At 42.3% G+C, this 25894-nt stretch overlaps 2 protein-coding genes across 3 annotated transcripts in view; both read right to left on the bottom strand.

The window, feature by feature from the left end:
- Positions 1 to 17422: 17422 nt before the first annotated feature.
- On the bottom strand, positions 17423 to 23645 carry CNTF (ciliary neurotrophic factor). Its single transcript, XM_016119010.2, has 2 exons — positions 19836 to 23645; positions 17423 to 18678 (listed from the first exon to the last, which is right to left on the bottom strand). Exons 1-2 carry the CDS (start codon positions 19947 to 19949, stop codon positions 18190 to 18192), a joined length of 603 nt encoding a protein of 200 aa, XP_015974496.2. The 5' UTR covers positions 19950 to 23645; the 3' UTR covers positions 17423 to 18189.
- An 814-nt stretch (positions 23646 to 24459) lies between these two features.
- The window catches only part of ZFP91 (ZFP91 zinc finger protein, atypical E3 ubiquitin ligase), a 33142-nt gene continuing 31707 nt past the window's right edge, over positions 24460 to 25894 (bottom strand). For both annotated transcript variants that reach the window (XM_016119009.2, XM_016119008.2), the window contains exon 11: positions 24460 to 25737. In XM_016119009.2, coding sequence (XP_015974495.1) covers positions 25227 to 25737 — 511 coding nt within the window. In that variant the 3' untranslated portion in view covers positions 24460 to 25226. The remainder of the gene's footprint in view (positions 25738 to 25894) is intronic.

Genomic DNA, 25894 nt, shown 5'->3' with positions numbered 1-25894 from the left:
TAGGTGATTTGCCCAAAGTTACATGACTCAGTTATTAAGAATAATAGTGAATAATACCTACTGAGTATTTAGAATTTGCTCTTTGCAAAGATTCTTTTAGTTAATTCTTTGAAAAATGATTTTAGTTAGGAACTGGGAATACCCCTGTTTTACCAGAGAGGAAACTGAGGCTCAGAGAATTTAAGTAGCTTTTACAGGAAACTGTAGCTGAGCATAGCAGTAAAGCAATGAGTTTGATCTGGATCAAATATTGGCTTCTATTAATTCCTTGTGCCTCAGTTTGGTCCCCTATAAAATGGAGTTAGCATGTTAAATGCCCTGGTTACTTGAGAAGATTAAACGAGCTAATGAATACAAAACACTATGGAACAGTCTGGACTTTCTAAATTGGAAGCCTATCATGTTAACACTCGGGGTCTGATTCACTGCTGCTTTCAGAGTAGGACCCCAGAATCAAATCAGATGGACCTGGGCTCCAGTCCCAGCCCAGCTGCTTACCAGCTCTGTGACCACAGGCAAATTGCCTCACCTCTCTGAGAACTAATCTCATGGATAAAATGGAGATTATCGTATGACTGATGTCATAAGTAGTTACAAGAATTCAACGAGATAATGTAAGGAAATCCCTTAGGACTGTGTCTGACCTGTCACTGTGAGCTGTCACGATGTGGAGATAATTCTGGCGGTGATGTGTGGAGGTGACGTGTGGAGGCCAGCAGCAGCAGAGTGCTGGGCGCACAAAGATGAATGATCAGGGCTCACAGCTGAGTGGGTCAGACACCCAGAAAATGTAAATTATTCATTGTGAAAACGTCGCAGAACATCGAACAAAATATTATGAGAAAATAAATGAGGGACACAAATTCTAACTGGGAAGGAGCTGTCAAGGCTCTTGGGATGGGACAGGACTAGGCTCAGCCAGGCACATTTTCAGATTTGCTCCATTCTGGCCTGGGAGGACCCTTTCTACAGCAACTGAATGGTCTCAATTCATTTCCTGAAATAGCCCCAAAGGTTACAACCCTGAGCTCTCCCATCGAGAGAGAGAGAGGAGGTGGAAATTAGGGCATAATGGAAGGTTTGGACATGAAATACAAGAGAAGGAAGGCAGAACAGATCACCCCATAAGTCCAAATCTGGACTGAAAGGCACTATTAATAACTATATAGAACATGTCGACCAGAACATATGTCACCTCACTTCCATAGGTGACTGCCATTGGGCTGACCCATCTCGTCACCCTAATCTCCAGCTAGCCTGTCCCCATGACACACACACTCAGTGTGCTGCACACACGGATCTCCACGTCCAGTCAGCTGAGGCGTTGTGGAAGGAGACTTACAAGGAGAGGCCTGGTAAACCTCAGAGCCCCACCTCCAAAGCCCTCTCCTATCTCAGCCACAATCTCAGCTCTCTAGGCTTAGGCTTGGTCCAAACCCATCTTGTCCAGTGATTGTTCTCTGTACTTCCTAAAGAGGAACTGTTGTAAACCCAGATAGTCCTGGTTACCCCGAACATTTAACAATGAAAACTAATTTTAAATTTAGTTGATGGGGTTATTTTAAAAGCAGGTTGGGGTGTAAATAGAAGTGAGGTGTGTATATGTTATAAAAATAATGTGTTGCAACATCAAACTGTTGGGAATCAGTAAATTATAGACGGACAAATCAGCAAGGTCAGGAGCTCAAAATTCAGACTGGGGTTAAAGGGATTTCTTCTAAGCTTCATAGTTTGGGGACTCCAAGGTAGAGAGAGTAGGAGGTAAGAAAGGCAAGGCATTTAAATCATTCATTCATTCATTCACTCATAAGGGGCGCCTAAGAAGAATGACCCTTTCCAAAGTGTTAAAGATAAAAAACACTGAAGGAGGAAATACAGCAAACGACCTTTGTGACCTTGAGTTAGGTATGACACCAAAAGAACAAGTTAATAAATTGGACTTCGAAGGAAACCAAAATATGTCACCCCAAAATATGCTCTTTGACAGACAAATTATTTTGAGCAAAACACAATTAAGAAGCAGCAAACACACCAAAAAGCTCCCCCTTTTTTGCCTAAAGGCAAGCTATAAAGTCTACTTTTACTGAAGACAGACTTTTATCAACCTAGAAAAGACATCAAAGGAATCTGTAAAAAAAACCCCTATTCCATTAGTTTACTTACATTTCCATAGTTGGCTGCCTTTGGAAGCCTAAGCTTTCCTTTCTCCTGTCATTTCTCTACAAATATATTCTTTGTTGAAGATGCTGTAAAGGCTGGAAAAATAAGCCACCATTTTGAGTTACTGTTGGCCTTGGTTTCTCCTGCGTGATGTGCACTGCATGCTTTAATAAACTTCTTTTCTCTTGTTATTCTGTCTTTTTTTATTGAAGAGTCCAAGCTGAAAACCTAAGATGAGTAAAGGTAAAGTTCTGCCCCCCTACAGCTTCATCAAAATTTAAAACTGGGCTGAGAGAAGGACTCAAAGCTCTGAAACGTAATATTTATGTGAATACAGGGTCAGCAAACATGGCTCATGGGCTAGGCACTTGTTTTTGTAAATAAAGTTTTATTGGAACACAGCCACACTCATTTGCTTATTATTGTATTATCTCTAACTGTTTCCATGTTACAGTGGCAGAGTTGAATAGGTACAACAGAGATCTTGCAACACACGAGCCTAAGATATCTACTATTTGGCTTCTGAAATAGTTTGTAAACCCTTCATATGAAGCACACTGTCCAATGCAAGCCAAGATGTGTTAATCCTTTCAACACTATGGTAACCAGGTGGGGACCGAGACTGCCAGACTGCCACCCTTACCACTGTCCAGTTCCCTCCAGCAGCTGGCTCCTAGAATCCAGATCGCCTCTAGCATACCCCGGCATGTCATACAAACATCATCATTTCTGTGAAAAAGGTTGGGAAGAATTTATCTAAAGCAGTAATCATTCTCCCAGGACATACTACCTTCCACTCCCTTTATCACTATCTCTACCTACCTCCATCCTGTCATTCAGGTGACATTTGGTGAGCATCTACATTATGCCAAGGAAGACACAGCCCCAGCCTTCAATAGAGCCCACACTTTAACATGAGAGAGGCATACAGACGAATAGTTAATATGCAATGTGCTAAGTCATGTAATAGTGATGCAAAGAAAAAGTTTGGCTCGTCCACCCAAATACCTCAATCGGAACACCAGCTTTGCCAGTTCTCTGTTCTGCAACTTTGGGTGAGTCATTTAACCTTTCTGAGTTTTAGTTCTTTTCTCTATCAAGTGACAATGAGAGTAACATCAAGTGCGATGGGGTGTTGTGAGGATTACGTAAGCAGCTAAATGCAGGGCAGCTAGTTCAGCATCGGAACTCAAAATTATTATTCTTCTCAGTAGCAGTGGTAGTAATAGTTGTCGGTAGTAGAAGCAATAGTGATAGTCGAGGTCGTATAAGGTACAAGTCACAGCAAAGAGAAGAGAGCAGTGAAATAGGTGTTTATTGATCAGGGATGTTTTCACAAAGTGACATGTGATCTGAATCTTGAAGCCAGAACAGCAGTTAGTCATGTGGAGGGGGAGATGAGGGTACCGACAAAATACAATGAAAACCTTGGGAGATGCAAATTTGCCCGAGATAAGAGGCGGAGAGTGTGTTTCTTGATATGCCTTAGATCTCCTGAAGTTCTGGTGACTGTCAGAATGAGAGGGGGCTCTGCCCTTGGATTTGGGCAAGAGGATCCTTCGAGTTCCCTTTAGGACTAAGACAGAAGAACTGCCCTACCCCTCATGATTTTTCTTTATCTGTCTTTTCCTTTCCTTTTTCTCATGGTCTCTTTTATTCTGACTTTAAGAGGGTCACCGATCTAAAACCTCAAATGCTTTCTCATTGCTTATAGAATGAATCTAAAGGCCTTAGCATGTTTGCAAGGTCCTTATGAATGAACCCCAACCTTCCCATGACTTATTCTCAATCACTCAGCTCCCCACTCCTCCCTCCACGTTTTCTTCTCCGCATTCAACTCAACATATTTCAAACCCGGCTTGCGATCTCCTCTGCTACCTCCTTACTGGTTCCCCCTTTTGCGTTTCTTGCCTAAGTTAATAATAATATTCACTGTCATAATAGCTGGGGGGGCGGGGATCTTTTTGGTTCCTTCTTCTTTCTAAAAGTCACCATCTTTCTCCTGAAGTTTTAAAACCAAATCCTCTATTATGATTTTCAGAGCTGTCCTCTTTTCTCCCTTCCCACTGTCACTTTTAATTCGGGTTCTCCATTATCTGGGGTTTTTTTGCTTCGGGTCTTGACCCCATTAACCCATCTGTGCACAGTGCCTTAAGTGCTCACTTAAAAAATGTAAACCCAATCATGTCACTTGACTGCTTAAATTTTTCCAGTGGTTTCTCTTTGCAGTGTTGATATCCATTAGCCAGAGATCACCAGGACAATGCCTACAGTCAAACAAAGTTGGGTTTACTGGTTTTTTGCAATGAGGGAGACAACACATCATGGGGGACTTTGGGGTACCCCAATAAGAAAGTACTAACAGGGATTTGTTATAGGATTCGATCTTGGTTAGGTTTGGGAATAATTACAAACGGGTCTGAGGCTCACAGCCAGTTAGCCTAAGCAACCTAAACAATAGAATAGTATTAGGATTGTTATAGAATAGTATAGTAGAATAGAACAGAATAGTATAATAATCACACACAAAGCTACCTTGATACCATGATAAATGAAACAAAACAAGCCCACTTCATAATTTTGTCTAATCACAGACAAAAAGCAAGGTCACTGTGCCACCCACAAAATACTCAGTCATGGAATTGCCCCCACGTTCTGACAGCATGTAATCTAGAGCAAATCTTTACTTCCTTAGGCCCTCCCCCACATCATCCAACCAAAGCTAAATCCTGTAATAATTTCTATCTAACACTCTGTTACTGAGATGCCCTGTGGCTTCCTATGGCAGGTGTTCTTCCTCATTGACACAATAAACCCACCTGTTTAACTACAGGTGCACATGAGGCTTTAAGCCAATTCCTTGAAGACAGGGCGCTCATTCCTGCCTTCAGGGCTTTGTGCTTACCAGTTCCCTCTGACCTTAAGACCTTACTCTTAGGCCTACTTCCCATCATTCAGATTGCGGGGTAAAATAAAGCACTTGAGAGAGGACTTCATGGCCTCTAATCCTAAGTAATTCTACAATATTACCTTTTTTACTCCCTACATAATTCGTATCGCTCTCTACATTATATTGTTGCGTATTGCCCGTTTTCCCCCAACAGAATGCGAATTTTAAAAGGTCGGCGACTATGTTATGCTCGCTGCTGTATCCCAGTGCCTCTAACATTTCCATATCTTACCTTGAGCACAATAGCATCATCTTAATGGATTGCTCTACCTCCAGCCTCTTTCACCTCCAATATGGCTCTTACATAGCTGTCTGGATTGTTTTTCTAAAACAAAGGGTAGAAGCTAACATCATTCATCTTCAAAAATCTTTCATAGATTCTCTCTTGAAAGTATCATCACCTCACTCCTCTTATCTCGCCTGAGCGTCAGTCAGTGTGAACATGACGGAACATGCCACATATTCAACCTTTGTTGAACAAACTCCAAAAGAGTCTGGAGAATTTGGCTGGAAATGAATGATCAAGATGTATTCACGGGTCTTAGTTTGCAGACTTGGAACACAACTAGATAAACCCCCAAAAGTGTTCTGAAAAAGAAAGAAAAAAGTTCTTACAGTAAAAAGTGAATTCTTGAGGAGGATTAAAAAAAATTTTTTTTCTATCAGACTTTCAATCTTTAGCTCCCTATTTTGCCAAACATCTGGTCAAAATTTATTAAATACTTTCAAATATCTTGTCAGATTTCAGGCTGAGTCAAATAGTAAATATTTCTGGCACGATTAAGCAATTCCACAGACTCAAGAGTCATTTCTTCTGATGGCCAAAAGAAAGAAGTGACAGCCTGCAGGCATACTGTCACAGGCAGGCAAACTGTCAAGCCAAGCCCTTAGGGCAAAGGCAGTAATAGCAATCCCTGGGAGAGAGAAGATAAATAGCCAGTCATATAGCCTTGTGTTTTAGGTATCTCTTACATCTGTAATTTTCCATTAGCCTATTACAGGAGATTCTCGCTTTTAATTATCTGCTCAAATGATCAACGTTTCTTTTAGGATACTTTTAGAGCTGTTTTTTCTTTTTCTTTTTCTTTTAAGAGTTATTTTGACTTTTGGAAACTTCTACAAATCAAAGAATGTATTATCCCATTGTGCCTAAGAGGTTTGAAATTCATTGTCTAAAGGAGGGCCCCGGCAGTAGAAACATGGGTTGTTTTACTAGCAAACATTTCATAAGTTTTAGAAACATGTGCTTTTTCAAAACAGCACAAAACATATTCATTTTTCAACACAGCACAAAACATATTCATTAATAGACCCAAATTTATCTTTTAGGTTCTTTGTTCTAAGAAGTCAAAAGCAGATAAACATAGACTTCTTTAACAATTAATGTTTCAGTAGTTTACTTTATTTGGAAATAGTGTAGATATTCAAATGAGTTTACCTTGACTCATCATTTAACTTATTTTAGCAAAACTCTAAGGTTTCAAATTACCAAGTGATTTTGGGTAACTATTTAAGTAGACATACCATAAAACATAAATAATGCTGAAAAGTTTACCTAAAAACTTTGAATCCCATCTACAGTAATTTATTTTACTTGTTCTCAACAATTATATTTAGGTTAGTTATGAAAATTTTATCTTACCAAGTTATTTTCTTGCTGACAACACTTGCAGCGAAGATAACATGAACTTATTTGACTAATAAACACAGGTAAAATAAAAGTATTATACTTAATTCTGATAATTTTAAAGGTATTTAACCAAAACAAATTGAAAACAGTTTTCATATCAAATATTTTCTAAGATCATGTGATCTGGAAAAACATTTCGAGTTAGCTTCTATTGTATCTTTGAGAATTGTTTGTATAGGTACTTAATTCCGTAAAGCCAATTCAATGGAACTCTTTTACAAACCAGCAATACCATCTAAAGGTAGAAAATACCACACAACACAAATGAACATATAGACAGATGTAAGCAGATACTTTCATTTTTAAAATTTGGGCCATGAGACAGATACAATAAGGCAAATATCCACTAGTTTACAACAATTGGAATAAGTTAAGTTTATTCATGCAGATGTCTGATGTGTTTTCTTATTAATATTTGTGGAGAAGATAATAAAGATTTGTTATTTGTCTTTACTAAGGAGCCTTGGTACAGGACCAGTTGTTTGTCCCTTAAAAAAACAAACTTTTTTTTCTTCAGTTTGAGGAATTGAGGATGGTAAAGATAGGTGGGCTTTGAGCTCCTTCTAGAGCTGCGTTTCTGGTTTTGCAAAGATTTGTAGGATAAGAATAATTGCTCCAATTCCCCCAAAGAATTGGGCTGTAACTTAAGTGACATCATAGGTTGAGTATATCTTCCTAATTTGCCTCCTTCCCTCTGGGCACATAGTTTTATTTTAGCTTTGAGGACAAGGTTTTAGATAGATTTTTTTTTTTTCTATCAGGCTTTGAATCCTTAACTTCCAATAGTGCCAAACGCTGAATCAAAAAGTTATTTAATTCCTTCAAATATCTTGTCAGATTTCAGGCTGGGTCAAACAGTAAATATTTCTGGCACTATTAAATAATCCCACAGACTCAAGAGGGTACACAGATTGTGACCTTCCAGAGTCATTTCTTCTGATGACTGAAAGAAAGAAGTGACAATTGCAAAAGGAATTGTTTTTTTATTTCTTTTTATGAAAATTCATTGTTAGTATATGAGAACCCTATGGATTTTTGTACATTGATTTTGGATTCCGAAACTTTACAATATTCATTTATTATTTTCCAATAGTTTTTTAGTAGAGCCTTTAAGGTTTTCTATATATGAATTAAGTCATCTGCAAAAAGTGGTAATTTTTTAATTTAGTAGGAATAAACCTAATGAAGCATGTGGAGAACCTATGTACTAAAAACTATAAGACATTATTGATAGAAATTTAAGAAGACACAAAGAAATGGAAAGTTATCTCATGTTTATGGATTGAATTAATTAACACAGTTAAAAAAAAACCTTATTATCGAAGGCAGTATACAGATTTAATGCAATTTCCATCAAAATTCCAATAGCATTCTTTAAAGAAATAGAACAAAAAAAACCATCAGATTTGTATGAAAGCACAAAAGACCCTGAATCGCCAAAGCGATCTTGAGTAAGAAGAACAAACAAGGCCAGAGCTATCACTCTGCTTGACTTCAAATTATACTACAAAGCAACAATAATCAAAACAGCATGAGATTAGCAGAAAAACAGACACGCAGACCCATGGACCAGAACTGAGAGTCCAGAACTAAACCACACATATAAATCAACAAATAATTTTCGACAAAGGAGCCAAAAACATACGATGGAGGAAAAAAAAAATCCTCTTCAATAAACAGTGCTGGGAAAATTAAAAAGCCACATGCAAAAGAATAAAATCAGCCTGCAGTCCATCACTATGCCCAAAATTAACTCAAAATGAATCAAAGACCTGAATAGAAGACCTGAAACGACAAGCGGCCCAGAAGAAAACATAGGTACTAAACTCATGGACCTTGAATGTAGAGAGGATTTTATGAATCTGACCTCAAGGCAAGAGAAGTAAAAGCGAAAATGAATGAATGGAACTATGTCCAACTAAAAAGCTTCTGCACAGCAAAAGAAACCACCAACAAGGCAAAGGGGGAACCATCTGAATGGGAGGAGATATTTGCCTCCGATGAGGACCTAATTTCCAAAATATATAAAAAAAACTCCTACAGCTCAACAACAAAAAAAAATAAAAAATAATCCAATTAAAAATGGGCAGAGGACCTGAACACACACTTCTCCCAAAAAGACATACAAATGGCCAACAGACATATGAAAAGATGCTCGACTTCACTAGCTATTAGAGAACTGCAAATTAAAACCATAATGAGATATCACCTCACACCTGATAGAATGGCTACTATCAACAGGACAAGTAATACGTGTTGAAGAAGTTGAGGGGAAAAAGGAACCCTCCTACACTGCTGGTGGGAATGTAAATTGGTACAGCCACTGTGGAAAACAGTATGGAATTTCCTCAAAAAACTACAAATAGAAGAACCATATGACCCAGCAATTTTTCTTACGAGTATTTACCCTCCAAACTTGAAAATATTTATCCACAAAGATATATGCACCCTGATGTTCATAGGAGCATTGTTCACAGTGGCCAAGACATGGAAACAACCCAAGTGTCCTTAGATAGATGATGGATAAAGAAGATGTGGTACATATATACAGTGGAATGTTATTCAGCCGTGAGAAAAGATGAAATGCTGCCATTTGTGACAATGTGGATGGATCTTGAAATTACCATGCTAAGTGAAATAAGTCATACAGACAAAGTTGAGAACCATATGATTTCACTCATATGTGGGGATATAAAACTAAAATTAACAGACAAACATGACAGACTCATGGACATTGACGGTGGATTAGTGGTTATCAGAGAGAATTGGGGAAAGGGGGATTCGTGAGGGGTAAGAAGGGTCAAACATTTGGTGGAGGAAGGAAATTTAACTTTGGGCAGTGAAAACACAATGAGCTATACCTATAACGTGTGATTTAAAAGGCAGGAGAAGAGAAACCAAAATGTTTGTACATGTAACTAGCTAGAAGTCTATTTCATTTTATTAACCAATGTCACTCCAATAATTTTAATAAATTAAAAAAAAAAAGAAAGACATGACAGCTTGCATGTCACCAGGCAGGTAAAAAGTCACGTCAGGCCTTTGGGGCACAGGCAGCAATAGCAACCCCTGGGGGAGAGAAGATAAATAACCGGTCATATAGTCTTGTGTTTTAGGTATCTCTTAAATCTCTAACTTTCCATTAACCTATCACAGGAGATTCTTGCTTTTAATTATCTGTTCAGATGATCAAAATATCTTTTAGAATCATTTCAGAGCTTTTAGATTTATTTATTTATTTTTTTTCTTTTTAGAGTTATTTTGACTTTTGGAAACTTCTGCAAATCAAAGAATGTATTTTTCCATTTTGCCCAGAGAGGTCTGGAATTTCTTGTCTAAAGGAGGGCCCTGGAGGTAGACTTAAAATACAGTTTCTCTTTAATGGTCATTAGAGTTTTCAATTATTTTGGTTCAAATGGTCCATTTTATTGAAAAGGCAAGAGAAGAGAAACCAAAATGTTTGTACATATAACTAGCTAGAGTTACTGTAAAAGAAACTTTTGGGAATGTCTAGAGGGTGAAGATCCCATCTATGTCAAAGATAAATTCTCCTGACAGCTGGCACAGCTGGACAAAAAGGACAAGAAATATGTCAACCGAGAGCCCCAGGTAGTTTGTTTAAATAGATGCCGGTGTAGGAGAGCCTCAAGCTCATTAGTTAGCGGGAGGCTGAGCCTGGACAGCAGGATTATAGGATTTATGCCCGGTCCTCCCCTACGGAGTCTCTTATTAATCAGCAAAGGAGTTTCAGGAAAAGTAAGTTCAGAATTTTTGTTTGTTTGCTTAGTTCACAATTTGCTTTAGTTAGCTTCAAATTTGTTTCTTGAAGGGAGGCGCTCTTTGAACCATTTACTTTCTTAGGGGCCTCTACATAGCAATTGAAAAAGCGCTTCTCATTTAGCTTGTTTAAGATATCTAAGATTTGCTCACCGTGCACGTAAATATCCTAATTTTGGATTCTCGAAAGATACCCAGGGGGGCCAGGGTAATACCAAATTGTCCTTCTTATCAGAAGTCCATCAAGACAAATATTTAGCAGATGGACCATAAATCCAGCTGGCATTGCAGAAGGGGGTCGTCTCCCCAGAACAGACTTAGAAAGAGGGCCACCCATGACAAAAACCAGTGTCAGAGGCCCTGAGAATAAAACCTCTGTGCTTCAACCTAAGAGGGGGATTTGGAACTAAAAAAACTCACCATGGAATCCTGGAGCCGTCGGGGGGACAATAGAGCCCAAAGGGCTCAAGCAGGTCCCTTGCTCGGACCCGATGGCAGCACCCGAATTAAAGTGGAGTGTTCTTCAGGTTCCATGACCCTGACACCACATATGTGAAAGGGACTCAAAGAGTTCCAAGGCTTTGGTTAGAAAGAAAGGATAAAGATTTATTCATGGGTCTTAGAGTTTGCAGACTGGAACACAGCTAGGCAAAAACCCAGAAGAAGAAAGAAAAAAATTAAGAGTTCTTATAGTAAAAGGTGAATTCTTGAGAATCATCAGACCTGCACTCTTAGCCCTAGGACTGGTCCAGGGCGGTTATCAGACAGCTATCAGGTGGTTTGGATGAAGGACGCCAGGCGGTTTAGAGAATGGGCGCCAGGAGATCTGGTCATGTCTGGTGGTTTGGACGATGGATACCAGATCGTCTGGTGAGTCCTTCAGGAAGTAATCAGAGGGTTATCTGGAGGTCTGGGGTATGTCCAGATGTGCGTTTCGGCATTGTCACAGGACTAGAAATGTCAAAAAGTTTAAGTTTCCAGATGAGTCATTTCGAGAATAGAATCTTTCCTCCTGCCTCAGTCTTCATAATGTTAATTAATAATTTTAGCATCTTGGTTAAAGCGAGCGCATTTTATGTATTCCCCATCTTTACTCTTTGCTTGTTTTCAGTAGCCAAGCCTTGACAGGTGCTGTCTCTTCTACCCAACATGTTCTTCCACACCCTTCCCCTTAATTTTTTTTCCCCCTGAGGGCAAAATCCTAGTCATTTTTCAAAGCCTAGCTCACAAAGTGCCTCTGATGAGAAGCTCTGTCCAAAGCTTCCTTCCTCTGGGCTCTCATGACTTTCTGTTGTGCTCGTGGGACTACTAACCCCACTTCTGTCACAGCCGGTCCTGTAACTGTTGTCTTTCTCAGGAGACTTGGAGAGTTTTCAGGGCATGGAGTTCTCAGCTCTCTGTGCCTCTGTTTCTTCAGCTGTAAAATAAGAATCTGCCTATCTACCTCCTAAGGTCCCTGGGAAGCATAAAGGAACGCATGTGACGCAGTTAGATCACGGACTGGCAGAGCGTAAACACCATATACATGTTTGCTATCATTAATACTCATTTCTGTATCCTTAGTTCTGAACCAGAGTAGGTGTCCATTTGTACTGCTGTTGAGTTTTGTTGCAGTGGGGCAGGATACTTCCCAAAGAGTAAGCCTTAGAGCCGAGAACCAGGCTGGGCTTTTTTTTTTAGTCACCTGCTCAGTCTTTTAGGTAACTCCCAACCCTCCCTCCATCCCATCCTTTGGGGGCTGGGAGCCAGAGAGTGTTAAGAGAAGAAAAAATAGTCGAAAACCTTTACCTAGTGGTGTGGCATGAGGGTGGGTGTGACCCAAAGATAAAGACACCTGCCTCAGAAATTTATTTTTAAAAAGCTTCCATGGGTCCTTTGTTCAAGTGACACTTATAAACCAGAAGGAATGATATATTTGACCATTACCTCAGAATGTGTTCCATTTGGGACACATGGGATATAGGACCACCAAATTGCAGAAAAGTTGGGGGTTGGGGTTGAGGAGGAGGGAAGTCTGAGTTATGAGCTGCTTTTCTCAGAGCTTCCAAAGGCTCATGGGAGGGAAGCGAGCTAGACGGCCCCGGATGCCAGCGTGACAAGGACAGAAATAGAGACACCAGATGCTCCCTAAGACAAAGGCTGGTCTCATGGAGAAGCAGGCAGGTGCCATGTGAAGTTCCCGGGACCAAGCTGTAGGTCTCATTCTCCAACTTTCCAGCTGGGACACTAGGGCAGATTGCTGAAACCTTCTGGCATCCGTGTGCTGTGTAATGATGGGATCAAACTAAACAAAGTTTGAGTCCCCGTATTAGGGAGAGGGTGCTGGTGGATGGCAAGATGGCTCGAAGTGGATGCTTTAACACATTCTGGGTGGCGCCTTGGTGTGCACGTCTCCTTGGCTCTCTAGAGAGCCTGCCAGACTTCCCCAGAATGTGTTGGACCCACCTACTGTGACAGCAGTCTTCTGGGTATAGTGAGCAGCTTGAGTCTCACTCAGCTCTCCAGGGAGGTGGATGATTCTGGAGGCTGAGAGTGGGTCAGCCCCTAGTGGCCAAAGGCCACAGACACAACAGGGCAAAGTCTAGGCTGTAACCAAATGGATAGAGGGAAGGGACCGGTGTTTCTCTCCTCAGTCGAGTCGAGTCTTACACTGACCCAAGCTATTCGAGACATTAAATATACTTGATGTTTGCATGCCGTTTACAAGTACTCTCAGACACTTCATTTGTCGAAGCCACGCAAAGTTAGGATTTGTCATGTTCCTTTTAGAACCGAGGAAGCTCAGAAAAAAATGGCTTGTCCCAAAGTTTGGAAACTTAATAGGGTTCGTCACAGAGCAAGATTTCGTGCAAGTCTGTACTGGCTTTATCCGAGGAAAGCGAATTACAGAGATGGAGAATGAGTTTCAGTATAAGATGATCTCGATTGCTAGGTGTCCCGTGGCAGCGGAGTGGAGTGGAGTGACTTTTGGAGCCAGAACTAAAACTCTAATCCTGTCACATAGTATTAGAGGAGGGAGCTTGGACATTTCCCTCATTTGTGAGAAACTATCTCAGAGGATTAAATGCTATAAAATAGTGTCGAGACACCTGCCATCAAGTAAACACAGTATTCTACTTCATACTGCCTTGAACATGTGGATAAAAATACAGGATCTCTTGGCATTTTTTCATATTTTCCCCTATGTGATTTCCCACAACTTAATGTCTACCCTCAAATGGACTAGAATGAGCTCGTCAGCATCCTTCAGTTCCTCAAAGGCTTGATGGCAGTTTAAATAAGGAAATCTCCCATCTCGGCAGGGACAGTCTACCTTTGTAGCACCCGTGGGTAGGGACAATCTACTTTTCCTAGGCTGATGGGCCGCGGGAGGTCCCCACTGGCCTGGCATCGTGGAGATTTACCCAGCATGCCTGATTGAGCCTGGACTGGCTGGGAGGATTACTTTTCATCCAGTGTTGAAATCACTTGAAATTCCTCTTGTTCATCCAAAGAGACAGAAATAAAAGAAGCAACTCATGATCTTGCTGAGCTAAGATCTTTCTTGTTAGCCATTCTTGCATCTTTTATTCTCTATCTACCAAAAATGGGTCGATCAGAGTAATATAAGAATCTTGCGCACGTGGATTTTCTTAACTCATGCCCCACATCGAAAAATCGAGTTCTATTTTTACTGTCTTTATCTGTAGCCTTTAGAGCTCTATTGAAGCCTTTGAGTGGAGAGATGAAATTTTTGTCATTTTCGCTTTGAACATTCGAAGGGTTCATTCTTGGGTCTGAGGCTTGAAGTTGAGATAGAATGAGGCAGGAGGCCAGATCATTCTTTTTAAACACCCAGGCCTAAACATTGTTGGTGTACACATACACACACACACACACACACACACACACACACACGGTAAATCAACCAAAGTGATATCAAAATCCTTTTTTTCTCCTTTTCCTCTTCGCCAATCCCTTTCTTATCCTGAAAGAAGGCCCCCTGCTTTATGCGTGTCTATTTTAGTCCCCAATTCGGGGAATAGAGGATTCACCAACAACAATCATTCTAAATGTTTCAGATATGTCTCCCCGAAATATTTCCTTGTCTTCTTCTCTCAAATATTCACTCATTTGACCAGCAGTCACCACAGTGAGTCATCCGTCAGGCTATACTCCACAGCAGCCTAAAATAACAGCAATACCAAGGCTTAGGATTTACCTTTCGATTTTTATTAACACTCTGTGTGGTCCATTTTTATGACAATGCTCACCTCCCTCAAACATGATTATCTTAAAACATGGAATTACCATGCTTGGCCTTTGAGTTTGTGGTAATTTGCAAATATTTTCCGAATCACCCTCTCAGATCAATGCCTGGAGAACTTATCAACTCTTCAACGTGCAATTCCTTAAGAGAATTCACGAAAGCCGACTCTCTTCACCCACAGAAAGGACATTTTTGGAGACACTGGGATGGAAGGCAGCTTCTTTACAAAATAAGAGTTCGGGTTGAGGAACTAAATCCATGCCTTTTAATTACATACACGTAAAGAACAGAAACCTAAAGATCGAAAAGGTCTTTCGGATGGCGCATGCTTAAGAAACATAGACTCCCACAGTGTCACCGTGATCCCTCATCGGGATTATAAAACACATGCCTACAGCGCTAGCCTAATGTCTGTCAACCCCTCCTCGTTCAACCTGCTTCATTCATTTCAGTTAAGCACGATGTCACGCCTACACATTCAGCTCCATACACGTGTATGTCTTTATGATTATGGCTAAGCGCCCATTTCCCCCTTCCCCTGATCTTTTTCTGAGGAGTTCCCTTGCACTTCTTTTGCGGCATATTGCAAGTTTCTTGAAGAAGAAACCGATTGATACACAGCTCGGTTCAGTGTGCTGGGAGCGGACTCATTTCCCCATTTCCTCTTTCCTCCCCATTCCATAGTTAGAACTTGTACCTTTTCTGGACCCTCTGCCATTTCAAGCATGCCTCTCAGACATAAATATTCCTTCAGGTGCAACTCAGCAGAGATTAGCCAGGCTCGGTGGATTTCCAAAGCTTGTGCAGGCTTCTGCCCTGCGGCATTTGCTGAATGTAAACACGAAATCCTCGGAGGGGTGGGGATGGTCACTCCTTTTGGATTTAGCAAGTTTGTAACCAGTTATTCCACCACGAAGAAGTTTTAGTCATACCTTTCTTCGTTAAACAAAAAGAGCCTAAAATTCTATCCAGATAAATAGAAAAGCTTCATGTTAATAACTTTATCAATCAAAAATAGGGCTCTTAAGCGGAAGAAACAATTTAGGTGAGAAAAGCTTGAATGAAATACACCTCTAAGCATTCATGGAACTATCTGCCTATGCCATAATTACAGATAAATATAACCAAACAAAACCTCTAGGGGTAGCCGGATCCAAATGTTTATTATTGCCTCACTTCTAACCAGGCAGCTCTTTCCTGTTTGTCTTTATGTGGTACTCAGCCAACCATGGCGACACGACTCACAGCTCCCTCCTGCGGGAGGAAACCGTTCCTGGCTGTCTTCGAGTTCCTTCCTTCAACTCCCTAACACTTCATTCAGCCTGTGCCTTACAATTCCGGCCTAGCATTGATTTCTTATGTGCATCCAAGCTCATGTCTATACTAGAGAGCAGGCCCTTGCTTCCCTTGTTTTTTCCATAATTCCTTGCCCGGAGTCTTCTCATAATATTGATTTCATAGAATTTTGGAACTCGAACCCATGCGGGAAAGGATACAAGCTAACACCCGTCCCATCTCACGCAACCTAGGGGAGTTAGCCCCCTCTGACTCGCGGGTCAGTTAAGAACACAGAAACCTCAAATTAGGAAACTAAACTGATGCAGGCCCCCAATCCAAGGTCTCGAGTTTAATTAAATGGTAGGCAATGATCCACCTGAGAACTTTTGGATTCACGCTTGTGCCACTGGTTCGCAGGCCCGACCGCGAATGACCTTTTCCATGAATGCCCTTGTTTACCAGTTGGCACCTTTCCTGCTCTTTTTCTCGAAAACAAGACGCGCAGAGCCCCGCCCCTTCGTTGCGCACCGCGGAGGCTTTGCCGCGGGCATCATCATCTCAGCATCGCTGGCACTCCGGCTGGGAACGGCGGCCGCCTCGCCCTCTCTTGCCTCATGACTAAGTCCAAGGAGCATGTGAGGTGGGGGAGTTCTGTGACTTTTTGAAGCCGAGCAGTATTCGCCCATCGTCCGTGAGTGCTTGGGTGACTGCTTGGGTGAGGGCGTCACTGCCCTGAGGACAGCGAATGCGTGGCAAGCGGGCACAAGCTGTGCCAACCCCCCAGATGCGAGGAGGTTAGCGGTCGCTTCAAAGCGGGAGGTAGCACTGCACGTCCCAGGCTTCCCAAGTTTGGAAGCTCGGTGGGATTTCCACGGCTCCTTCTTTGCCGAGTATGGACTACGAATACTGCCTTTGACACTAAAATCGTGCCATTCGGGACATGTACAGTGGTCCCCCCTGATGCACGGGGGACACATTCTAAGACCCACCTCCTCCCCCACCCCCTACACCACCAGAGGACGCCTGAAACTGTGCAAAGTACAGAACCCTATGCATGTTTTTTTTTTCTTCACAGTAAGAGATTAACAACCAATAATAAATCAACCAGGACAATATACTGTAATGAAAGTTATGTGAATGTGACCTCTCTCTCTCTCTGACGGCTGAGACAGATGTGACTCACAGGTGGGCAGTGGATACAGTGCGGATACGTTGGACAAAGGGATGATTCATGTCCTGGGTGGGATGGAGGGGGACTTCCCGAGATTTCATCACGCTGCTCAGAACGGCGCACAATTCAAAACTTATAAACTGCTTATTTCTGGAATTTCCCATTTAATGTTTTCCGACTGTGATCGACACGGGGAACTGAAACCATGGAATGCGAAACCGCAGATGAGCAGGGCCACTGTCTGGGGCTGTTTTCTCAGTGCCAAGGAGACATGCACACAATTTCCACCCCTATGTGGCCAGAGGCGCGGTGAGAGAGGTTCATAATCAGGCCTCTAAGGTGAAGGGTGATAATAGGCTTTGGAATGAAAAAGAGCTGGGTTCGAACTCAGTGTGCCGTTTGCTAAGTGGGTAGCAGACCAAGTGATGAATTTCGGTGAGCCTGCCACCTTATCTACCAAATGGGAATGACACCATCTCCCTCAACGGGGTTGTTGTTAAAATTATAATATGCATAAAGCCCCTGGCATGTTGCTTCGACATAGTAGATACTCAGTAAATGTTAGTTACTATTTTTATTACCCAAGAGTTTGAATTAGCTAGAGTCCGTGATTTTAATTCACAGTTATCATCCTCTCAGAAGAGCCGTCCAGGACCAGAGTTAAAAAATCAACTTATCCTGGGGGACTGTTAATGAGTGGGTAGAAAAGGTTAGAGCACTGAGGTGGAAGAATATTGCCCCTACCATCACTTCCGGCCACTCCAACATCCCCCCGCCCTCCCGCCAGTTAAACCTGCATGCTATCGATGAAAACACCTGTGGTCTTAGAGGTGTTCGAAAACTTAAGGATGGGAAAGCGAGGCCTCAGAGCACTAAGTAGATTCCATTAGAAAAGAAGGGGGGTGGGGTAACTGCTACATTTTCTTGTCATTGGCGGCATAGTGGCTTCCATGTGCTGAGATCCCGATCTGATGAGAAGAAATGACTCGAAGGTCGTGGATGGACCTCACCGTCCACTGGGAAAGCTCCTGCAGCACCTTCAGGCCCCACAGCTTCTTCTCAAAGAGACCGCCTTCTCCAGCAATGGCAGGCAGCCCGTCGGCCTCGTTGGGGGGGATCTTGTGCTCCAGGAGCGCCATCAATTCCTCCAGCTGATAAGTGAAGGCAGCCACCTGGAGCAGAAGGGTGTGTATTGCTTGATGGAAGTCACCCTCAGCTGGAGAAAAATGCACCCGCTGATCTTCTAAAAGCCTGGTCAACATCACATGGAAAGTACGATAGGCTTGGAGGTTCTCTCGGAGTCTCTCGGCCTCAGTCAGCTCACCCCATCGGTCCGTGCTTGCCGTTGGCACACCGTCCACAGAGTCCAGGTTTATGTTCTCGCTCAGGCCCTGATGCTTCACCTGGCCAAGGATACAGAAAAACATCACGTCATCTGTAATCACCCAGACATTCTCGCTTAATCCCTAATCTCATATAAAATCTTATTTGCCCCCCTGGTCAAAAATCTAAGTAAAGGAAATAAAAAGTCTGGAACAGGAGCTCTTGATTTGGGGTCCATGAGAAGACTTTAGGAAGACCCTCTTCTTCTCCTTGAAAGTATACGCAGTGCTTTGACTACTTGTTCATTTTCCTGGGGAGAAGAATCTGCAGCTCTCATTAGGTCCTAAATGCTGAAAACCACTGGCCTAGAATAACTTTGCCTTCGCACTTCAAACTCCCTCCTAGAAACTGGAATGTTTTAATCACACTGGAGTTTTAAGTATTTTAAACATACTTGAAGATGCTGGCCACACCTAGGTAGCTGTAGAATGTAGCCAATGGTGAAGACAATCTTTTAGAAAATTCAGTGGGAATTAGTTTTAAAAAATGGGTACTCCAAAGTGTGATGTCTAACTGGTGGGGCCGTGTGAAGCTACTCTCCACGGGGCCCGGCGTGCGTCCACAGATGGCGTAGGAGCACAGATGAGGGCCTCCCTCTCTCAGAAAAACAATCTGGACCTCACGGAGAATGCCTAAAGAATAGAGCACTTCCCTTTGGATAGTGTGGGTGACCTTTCTACTCAGACACAGAAACACTTCTGACACATGTAATTATTAAGTGGGTGGCTAATACTTCATAGGAGAAACTGGTTGGATTTATACTGCTCTTCTCCCAATCCTATAGACCTCAGTCTGTCTTTCACGTACATAGCTCAAAAATTCAGAACAATGTCTACGAAGAGCCCAGACTTAGAGGGCTCATGGTTAATCTATTCTGGTAGAATTTGGAGTGCAGGCAGCCCAATTAGAAACAGCCTCCAAGACGTAGAGCCAACCCTACCTAAAATCCCTTCCTAAATGTATATTTTCTTATTCAAGGAACACGTCTCCTCGACAACCTAAATAAGGTCATGTGTTTCCTTAAGGGAAGGGACCATGCCAAATGACATGTGCCCAACATATGACTGACTGAATGATTGGGACTTTCGTAACTGGTAATGAGGCTGGAGCATGATGGTAAGGAGTTGGATCAGAAGAGATGAAGTGAAAATAGACAACAGAAAAATAGGCAACTTACGTAAGATTCCGTAAGAGCAGTCAGGTCTGAACGAATCTTCCTCGCTAGCCAGATGGAGCGGCTACACAGGTCCCGGCGGTGAGGGGTCAGCAGGGAGTGCTCTGCGAAAGCCATCCCCTTGCTCGGCCGTCCCAGGAAACGAGTGAGCTGGGCTTGCTTCTGTTTACACTGGTCCAGATAACAAATGTGACTCTCAGGCTAAACCCACTGGGCATTCTCTACTAGTGGAATTGTACAAACTCCCCACCCCCACCCCCCCGCCTGACTCAGAGGTGGCAGCAAATTCCTGGCTGTGGAATTTTGTGCCTGTGGAATCAAAGGCCCCTATTTAATCAGCTTTTTCCCGCTGCAGCATCTGCCTCCATCTCTCTCCTCCACCGAGTGCCTAGCGTACTTGTTTTTATGTCATTGTTTTGCTTTCGCACTTAGCAACGAGGTCACTATCACACTAATCCTCATGACACCTCTGCCTAATTGCCATCTATTTTATACACGAATAATAATTTTATTTTCACCCTTCCTTGTGTTCCCCACGTCCTTCCGCTTTTTTCTTTTGGCTTGGTATTCAGCATTACTTTACTGATATATACAGCTATCGTTTATGAAGTACCTACCATGGGCCAGACATCGTGCCACGGTGCTGAAGTCTTTAAAATCTTTATTTACTCTTCAGAATAATTCTGAGATAAATATTATTTCTCCCATCTTAAGAAACTGAGGTTAAAGGAATTAAATAATGTGCACAAAATCTAATAACGAGGCCCAAGATGTAAATATGGGTCTTTGTTCCTCTGACTTTCCAATTCTATTCTCTAGGTAGTTCACATTTTGTTCAATAAATGTTTATGTGATAGAGATCCTTTAAGAATATAGCCTCTCTTTACTCCTGTCCTTTTGCTATGTTTTAAAAGTTAAATTGACAATTAAAAATCAGTGAAGAAAGCATCTCTAGTCTCAATCACGGTGCCTTCCTTGTAACTACTACATGAGGAGGAAGGTACTGTTTAGGCCTGTTCTTTTCCAAAGGACAGGAAACACCCAACACTGACCTGGTAACATTTCTAAGGCAGTCTCACTCAAGTGACAACATGCTTTTCTTTCTTCCTTATCGCGGTCATACCACATGTTTAACAAAATAGGAGAATGAGTTAGGCTTTGAAATGAGGGCCAGAGAGTTTAAAAACACTTGCTCTGTCACATTTAATGCAGCGAGTCAGGGCAGTGGTCCCCAACCTTTTTGGTACCAGGGACCGGTGCTCCTATGAGAATAGTCTGATGATCTGAGGTAGAGCTGAGCTGAGGTGGTGATGCTGGCGCTGGGGAGCAGCTGCCAATACGAATGATGCTTTGCTGGCTGGCCCGCAGCTCACCTCCTGCTGTGTGGTCCGGTTCCTACAGGTCATGGATTGGTACCAATCTGTGGCCTGGGGGTTGGAGACCCTTTGGGTTAGAGGATGATACTAACGGGGTTAAGAGTTGCAAGCTTCATCCTCAAATGAATCAATTAGCTTTCACTATTTCATATGACAGGCATTGCCCCTAAAGTGAAACATGTCTTTTCAGGGGCAAAGGGAGAAAGAAATGAGGCCTGGCCAGCTATCGCAGCGATTCTAAGAAAGGCTTCTAAGAAAGTAGGAGGATTCTGCCTTCTTCTTTTTAAAAAAGTTAGTACTTGATATACGGAGTTTTGTGAAGAAGCACTGATATTAAATGCTAGCAAGGTTTTGCCATTATCAGAGTGAAATTAACCTCACGGCATCTCTGCCGTTCTTGTCACTAGATTAACATGGCCACATTTCCCAGGGAAAGGCTGTTGAAACATGGGTTTTCCAAGTTTGCCGTAAGATCACAGGCTCATACAGCACCTCGGCATTAGAAATCAAGAACCATAGTGTCAAGCTGACCACCTGATTCTCGACAGGCGGGAACGGTATCTGCCGGGCATCCTGCCGAGGGCAGGCGGTTTTCTCATTTGGCAGCATCGGTGTTTTTACCCTGGGACAACTGTGACTAAGTACAACCAAGGAAGACCTGTTGCTTCCATAAAGACAACTTTATTTTTCTTCTTTACATATTTATTTTGGATATTCCTTATCTAGATTAAGAGAAAACAAGGATTTGAAAAGCAGAGTATCCCTTTTATTATAATTTCTTTTTACATAACCTTTTCAACCTAGATTCAGGTAACTACCTGTCTCTCCCATCATAGGAGAAGGGTCCTGCACATTACAATAGGCAAAAAGGCTTTTAGGAAATAAAATATTTTAAATTGATCCATTACAATTTTTCAATTTTCTTGAGTACATTGGAAAGTGGGAAAAAGACAGGAAGGAAAAATGGTATTCCAAACAACCAGACTGTAACATCCTCTAGGTTTAATACACTCTTTATATTTTTTCTCCAAACGGGTACAAAGGAGGTTCAAGTGCTCTATGTGGATGCTTTTCCATACCTTAATATATATATATTTTTTTACTCCCAGTAATCCTGGCCAGTGTTAATCTAAACTCTTTGAAGCATAATAAGTCTCAATTATGCAAAATAACCCTGGGTGAACACAAACAAGGGGGAAGCATAGAAATAATGCTTCTATCTCAACTACATTTTCAGAATCTGGAACTGCCAATTCAAGACGGGGGGGGATGCAGTGGGGAGAAACGGTAACAGAATTTGATTAAGAATCGGAAATTCAGAATTTTGAGATTAAAAGAGCTCCTTGGAAGGACAACGAAGTAAACAGCACGAGGAGCATTAAGGAATAAGGGAAGAGGGCCCAGCTGAAGTCAGTTTATTTATATCAACTCCATCTTACGCTAGCATCCCTTCCTCGAAAGGAAAAAGATAAAAGTCCATAAAAAATATTTCAAAATGTACTGCAAACTGCTACGATAATTTATTGAAGCAAATTGCAGGCAAATGGTATCTAGGAGAGGACCCCCCCGCCCCCCCCCAAAAAAAAAGGAGAGGAAAAAAGAAAGAACATAAAGTTTCTATTAGAACTACCTAGTTGCTTTTGGTGGGGAGAGGAGTGTGAGCTAGGAAAGAACACATTTTCCTTCTAGCTCATAAAAAAAAATTTAATGCAGTTTGCTTTTATGTAGGTGGCTAAAATATCTGATGACTAACCACTAAAATGTAATTTATGGACACGAGGGATAAAATAAGTGTAACAGAGACAATGTGGGGAATAGATGCTAGCTAGTGAGACGGAACAAAATGGACTCACACGGGAGGGGAACAGCTTTGTCGTAGGCCCACCCAATCGATCTTATATTTTCAAATCTACTCGACATACCAAAGTCAACTCCAAATCCTTACTGTGGGCAGGAAAGCATATTCTACATCCCTTCTATCCTGATTCCATTTTCTACCCCCACAGTGGAGGGTTGGCAAGTCTGCAGCATTCTGAAAAGAAACAATAGTGCATTCAAGACTGCGCACTGTAGGTGTTTCACTCCCTATTCCCCGGCGTCCCGACCACTGACACCAGTGGGTGTCAAGTAAGCCTCTTTCAGAGATGACATTTTGTTACCCCTCATATGTTGGGGAAAAAACAAAAGAGAAAATTGATAAACTTCGTAGTTTTAGTGTTTGTGAAAAACGAGCTGTTCCTTTTTTTGTTCTCAGCAAAACTTCATTCTTTCCAACAGCATCACACATTTCTGACAAACAATGAACAGGGCAGGCCTTGAATTCTTGCTTCTGAGGTACGCAGGAGGCTAGACGCTGCCCTGCTAATTCCCTAAAAATGAGCCAGAATAGGTTTTCAGTCTTCCGAGAGTTACAAGCTCGTATAAAACCACTACTTGTCTCCTGTCTCTCTTGTGGACAAGCGATAAGCAATTCACCCCAGGAAAATCCTTATCGCAAGGGAAGTGGTAATTCCCAGAATTTCAGGTGAAAGCCAAAGCCATTATCATACAGACCATTAGCTTTGTCTATCGAAGCCTTTCCTCTTCTGAAGCGACATTAAAAGGGAAACAAAACAGAGCAATTTTCTTTGACTTAAACCTGTGCGGCTCATAGACTCCTCCTTCACTAATGGCAGTGTCCTTCACTGATCGGGAGCTGCAATGAACCAATGACAATGATAAAGCAAAGCAAAAACAACAACAAAGCCAGGGGCCAGGGTTGGGCCAATAGGGAGGTATGTGTAAAGAGATGATGGGGACAAAACAAACACAAATTTGCGAGAGAAAATCTGTTATCTATAATTCAGACCCTGAACAACCTTCTTCATCCCCTCAAAATTCCTAAGTCTCAATGCTCTAAAAACTCACAGAGCACTAATTACGACAAACCTAACATTATTCCCTAAAAATTAGGCTTCCGAAAAAGCACTAACCTACTGTAGTGATTTTATTAGTGCTGAGGACCAGCTTAAAGGCCACTGGAGAGCTATGATTTGAGGCTGGCTGTGCTTCTTCAACCCTATATCTTGCCTTCAATAGTACCTCTTACGGAAAGGACCCCATGTCAGAATAATCTACTCTCTCCCAGCCCCACACAATATAGCAAAAAGACAAAAAAAAAAAAAAAAAAAAAAAAAAAAATCAGGCTTTCCATTAATAAATAAGGAATCTCAGGTTCCACAACACAAAAACACACATGTTCAAAGTGCAAATTTCTGCCATTAGTCTGGGACTTTACTCACTGTCTCACTGATACACAGCCCTGTCCTATGGTCAAAGAGACCACGCAGAGGGCAGTCCCCTCCCTCTCGGGAGCCTGCTTCCAAGCAAGCGAGCACCACTGAGAACCATATGGACGTGTTAGGAGGGGGGGACTGAGCTGCTGGGATCAGAGAGGAGGGAAGTGGTCCCCAGATAGCCTTCCTTTCCGAAACCCGGTGGGGAATGGAGGAAAAGGGATGAGAGATGTGTGCTGTTTTAACAGCTCACCCTAAGGGGCCCTAAAGTGCCAAGTCAAGCTGCCAGCCTCTAGAGATTAGAATTACAGGATACGTTAGGGGACAGTGTTGCAGTGGGTAAGCCAGAACCACAGGGCGGCAGGAGAGGAGGAGGGGTTCAGAGGACAGTAACACACCATTAGAGTTAAAAGCTGACCCGGAGCACATCAGAGTTACAGGCTGGAGAAGGGGATCTGCTGACGAGCAGGAAGTCCGCCTGGCTGGAAGTGAGCATGAGGATGACCCTCACTTTAAGAGCTTCTTATTTTTTGTCTGCCTCTGGTAAAGGCAACATCGATTTTATAAAGGGGACAAGAGAGGGAGAAAGGGTGGGTGTATGTGTGTGTGCTGTGATCCACAATGGAAAGAGCAGGCCCTTCAGTTATTTTACTAGATTTTAAATGCTTAAAATTTTTTTTTGTCCTTTTTATCTTTTAAGTACAAAGTCTGAGCTGTCCCAGTGCCCCAAGTCTTCCCTGCTACTAAGGTCCAGTAGAGTCTGAATCTTCAATCAGAACCTCTGTGGTAGCACCGAGTATATCCGAGTTCATGACCAGCCCTTCAGTGCCGCCACTGCTGCCACCAGCCACAAAGATCTTCCCATCAGCCATCAGGCTCACCCGCTCCGTCCCACTGCAGTACGACTTTGACATGCCTTCTGCCTCTAGCAGGAGGCACTCTCCAGAGGTGGAGTTTCCCAAGGGCTCAGGAAGAAGAGGAAGCCCCTGACCGTCTGCAGGTTGTGTCAGGGACTCTGGGTTAGTGCCCAAGATATCTGTGCTGGTGATGAGGGCGCCTGCATTGGCAGCCAGAGCTTCAGCGATCAGCACCTCAGGGTGGCTTTTTGCTTTGTGAGCCACTACACTGTCCTTCTTCTCAAATTTTTTGCCACAGATATTGCAAGAGAACTGGTAGAAGGAGTCTGCATCATGCTTCTTCATGTGCCAATTAAGGGATGCCTTTTGCCGACAGGTGAATCCACAGATCTCGCATCTAAGGAGAGTGGAAGAGGAAATGGCTGATCACGCAGAGAAATAAAAGCTCTCAATTCAGAGTCAGCGTGGGAATGCAGAGATCACATTTACAAGCAACAGTCAGTAACATATACTTCTTGTGAAAGATAAGGAAAAGGTACTAGATGAACACTAAT

The sequence above is a fragment of the Rousettus aegyptiacus genome, unplaced genomic scaffold (assembly GCF_014176215.1).
Source record: "Rousettus aegyptiacus isolate mRouAeg1 unplaced genomic scaffold, mRouAeg1.p scaffold_m13_p_5, whole genome shotgun sequence".
Classification (NCBI taxonomy): Eukaryota; Metazoa; Chordata; class Mammalia; order Chiroptera; family Pteropodidae; genus Rousettus; species Rousettus aegyptiacus.
This window is presented reverse-complemented; position numbering and strand designations above follow the sequence as displayed.

What these genes read in the sequence shown, in the direction of transcription:
- CNTF (XM_016119010.2), bottom strand. Translation starts at nt 19,949, where the DNA reads ATGGCTTTCGCAGAGCACTCCCTGCTGACCCCTCACCGCCGGGACCTG. An exon ending in CTGCTCTTACGGAATCTTAC is followed by an intron (nt 18,679 to 19,835) that starts GTAAGTTGCCTA and finishes ATCCTTGGCCAG; the next exon opens with GTGAAGCATCAGGGCCTGAG.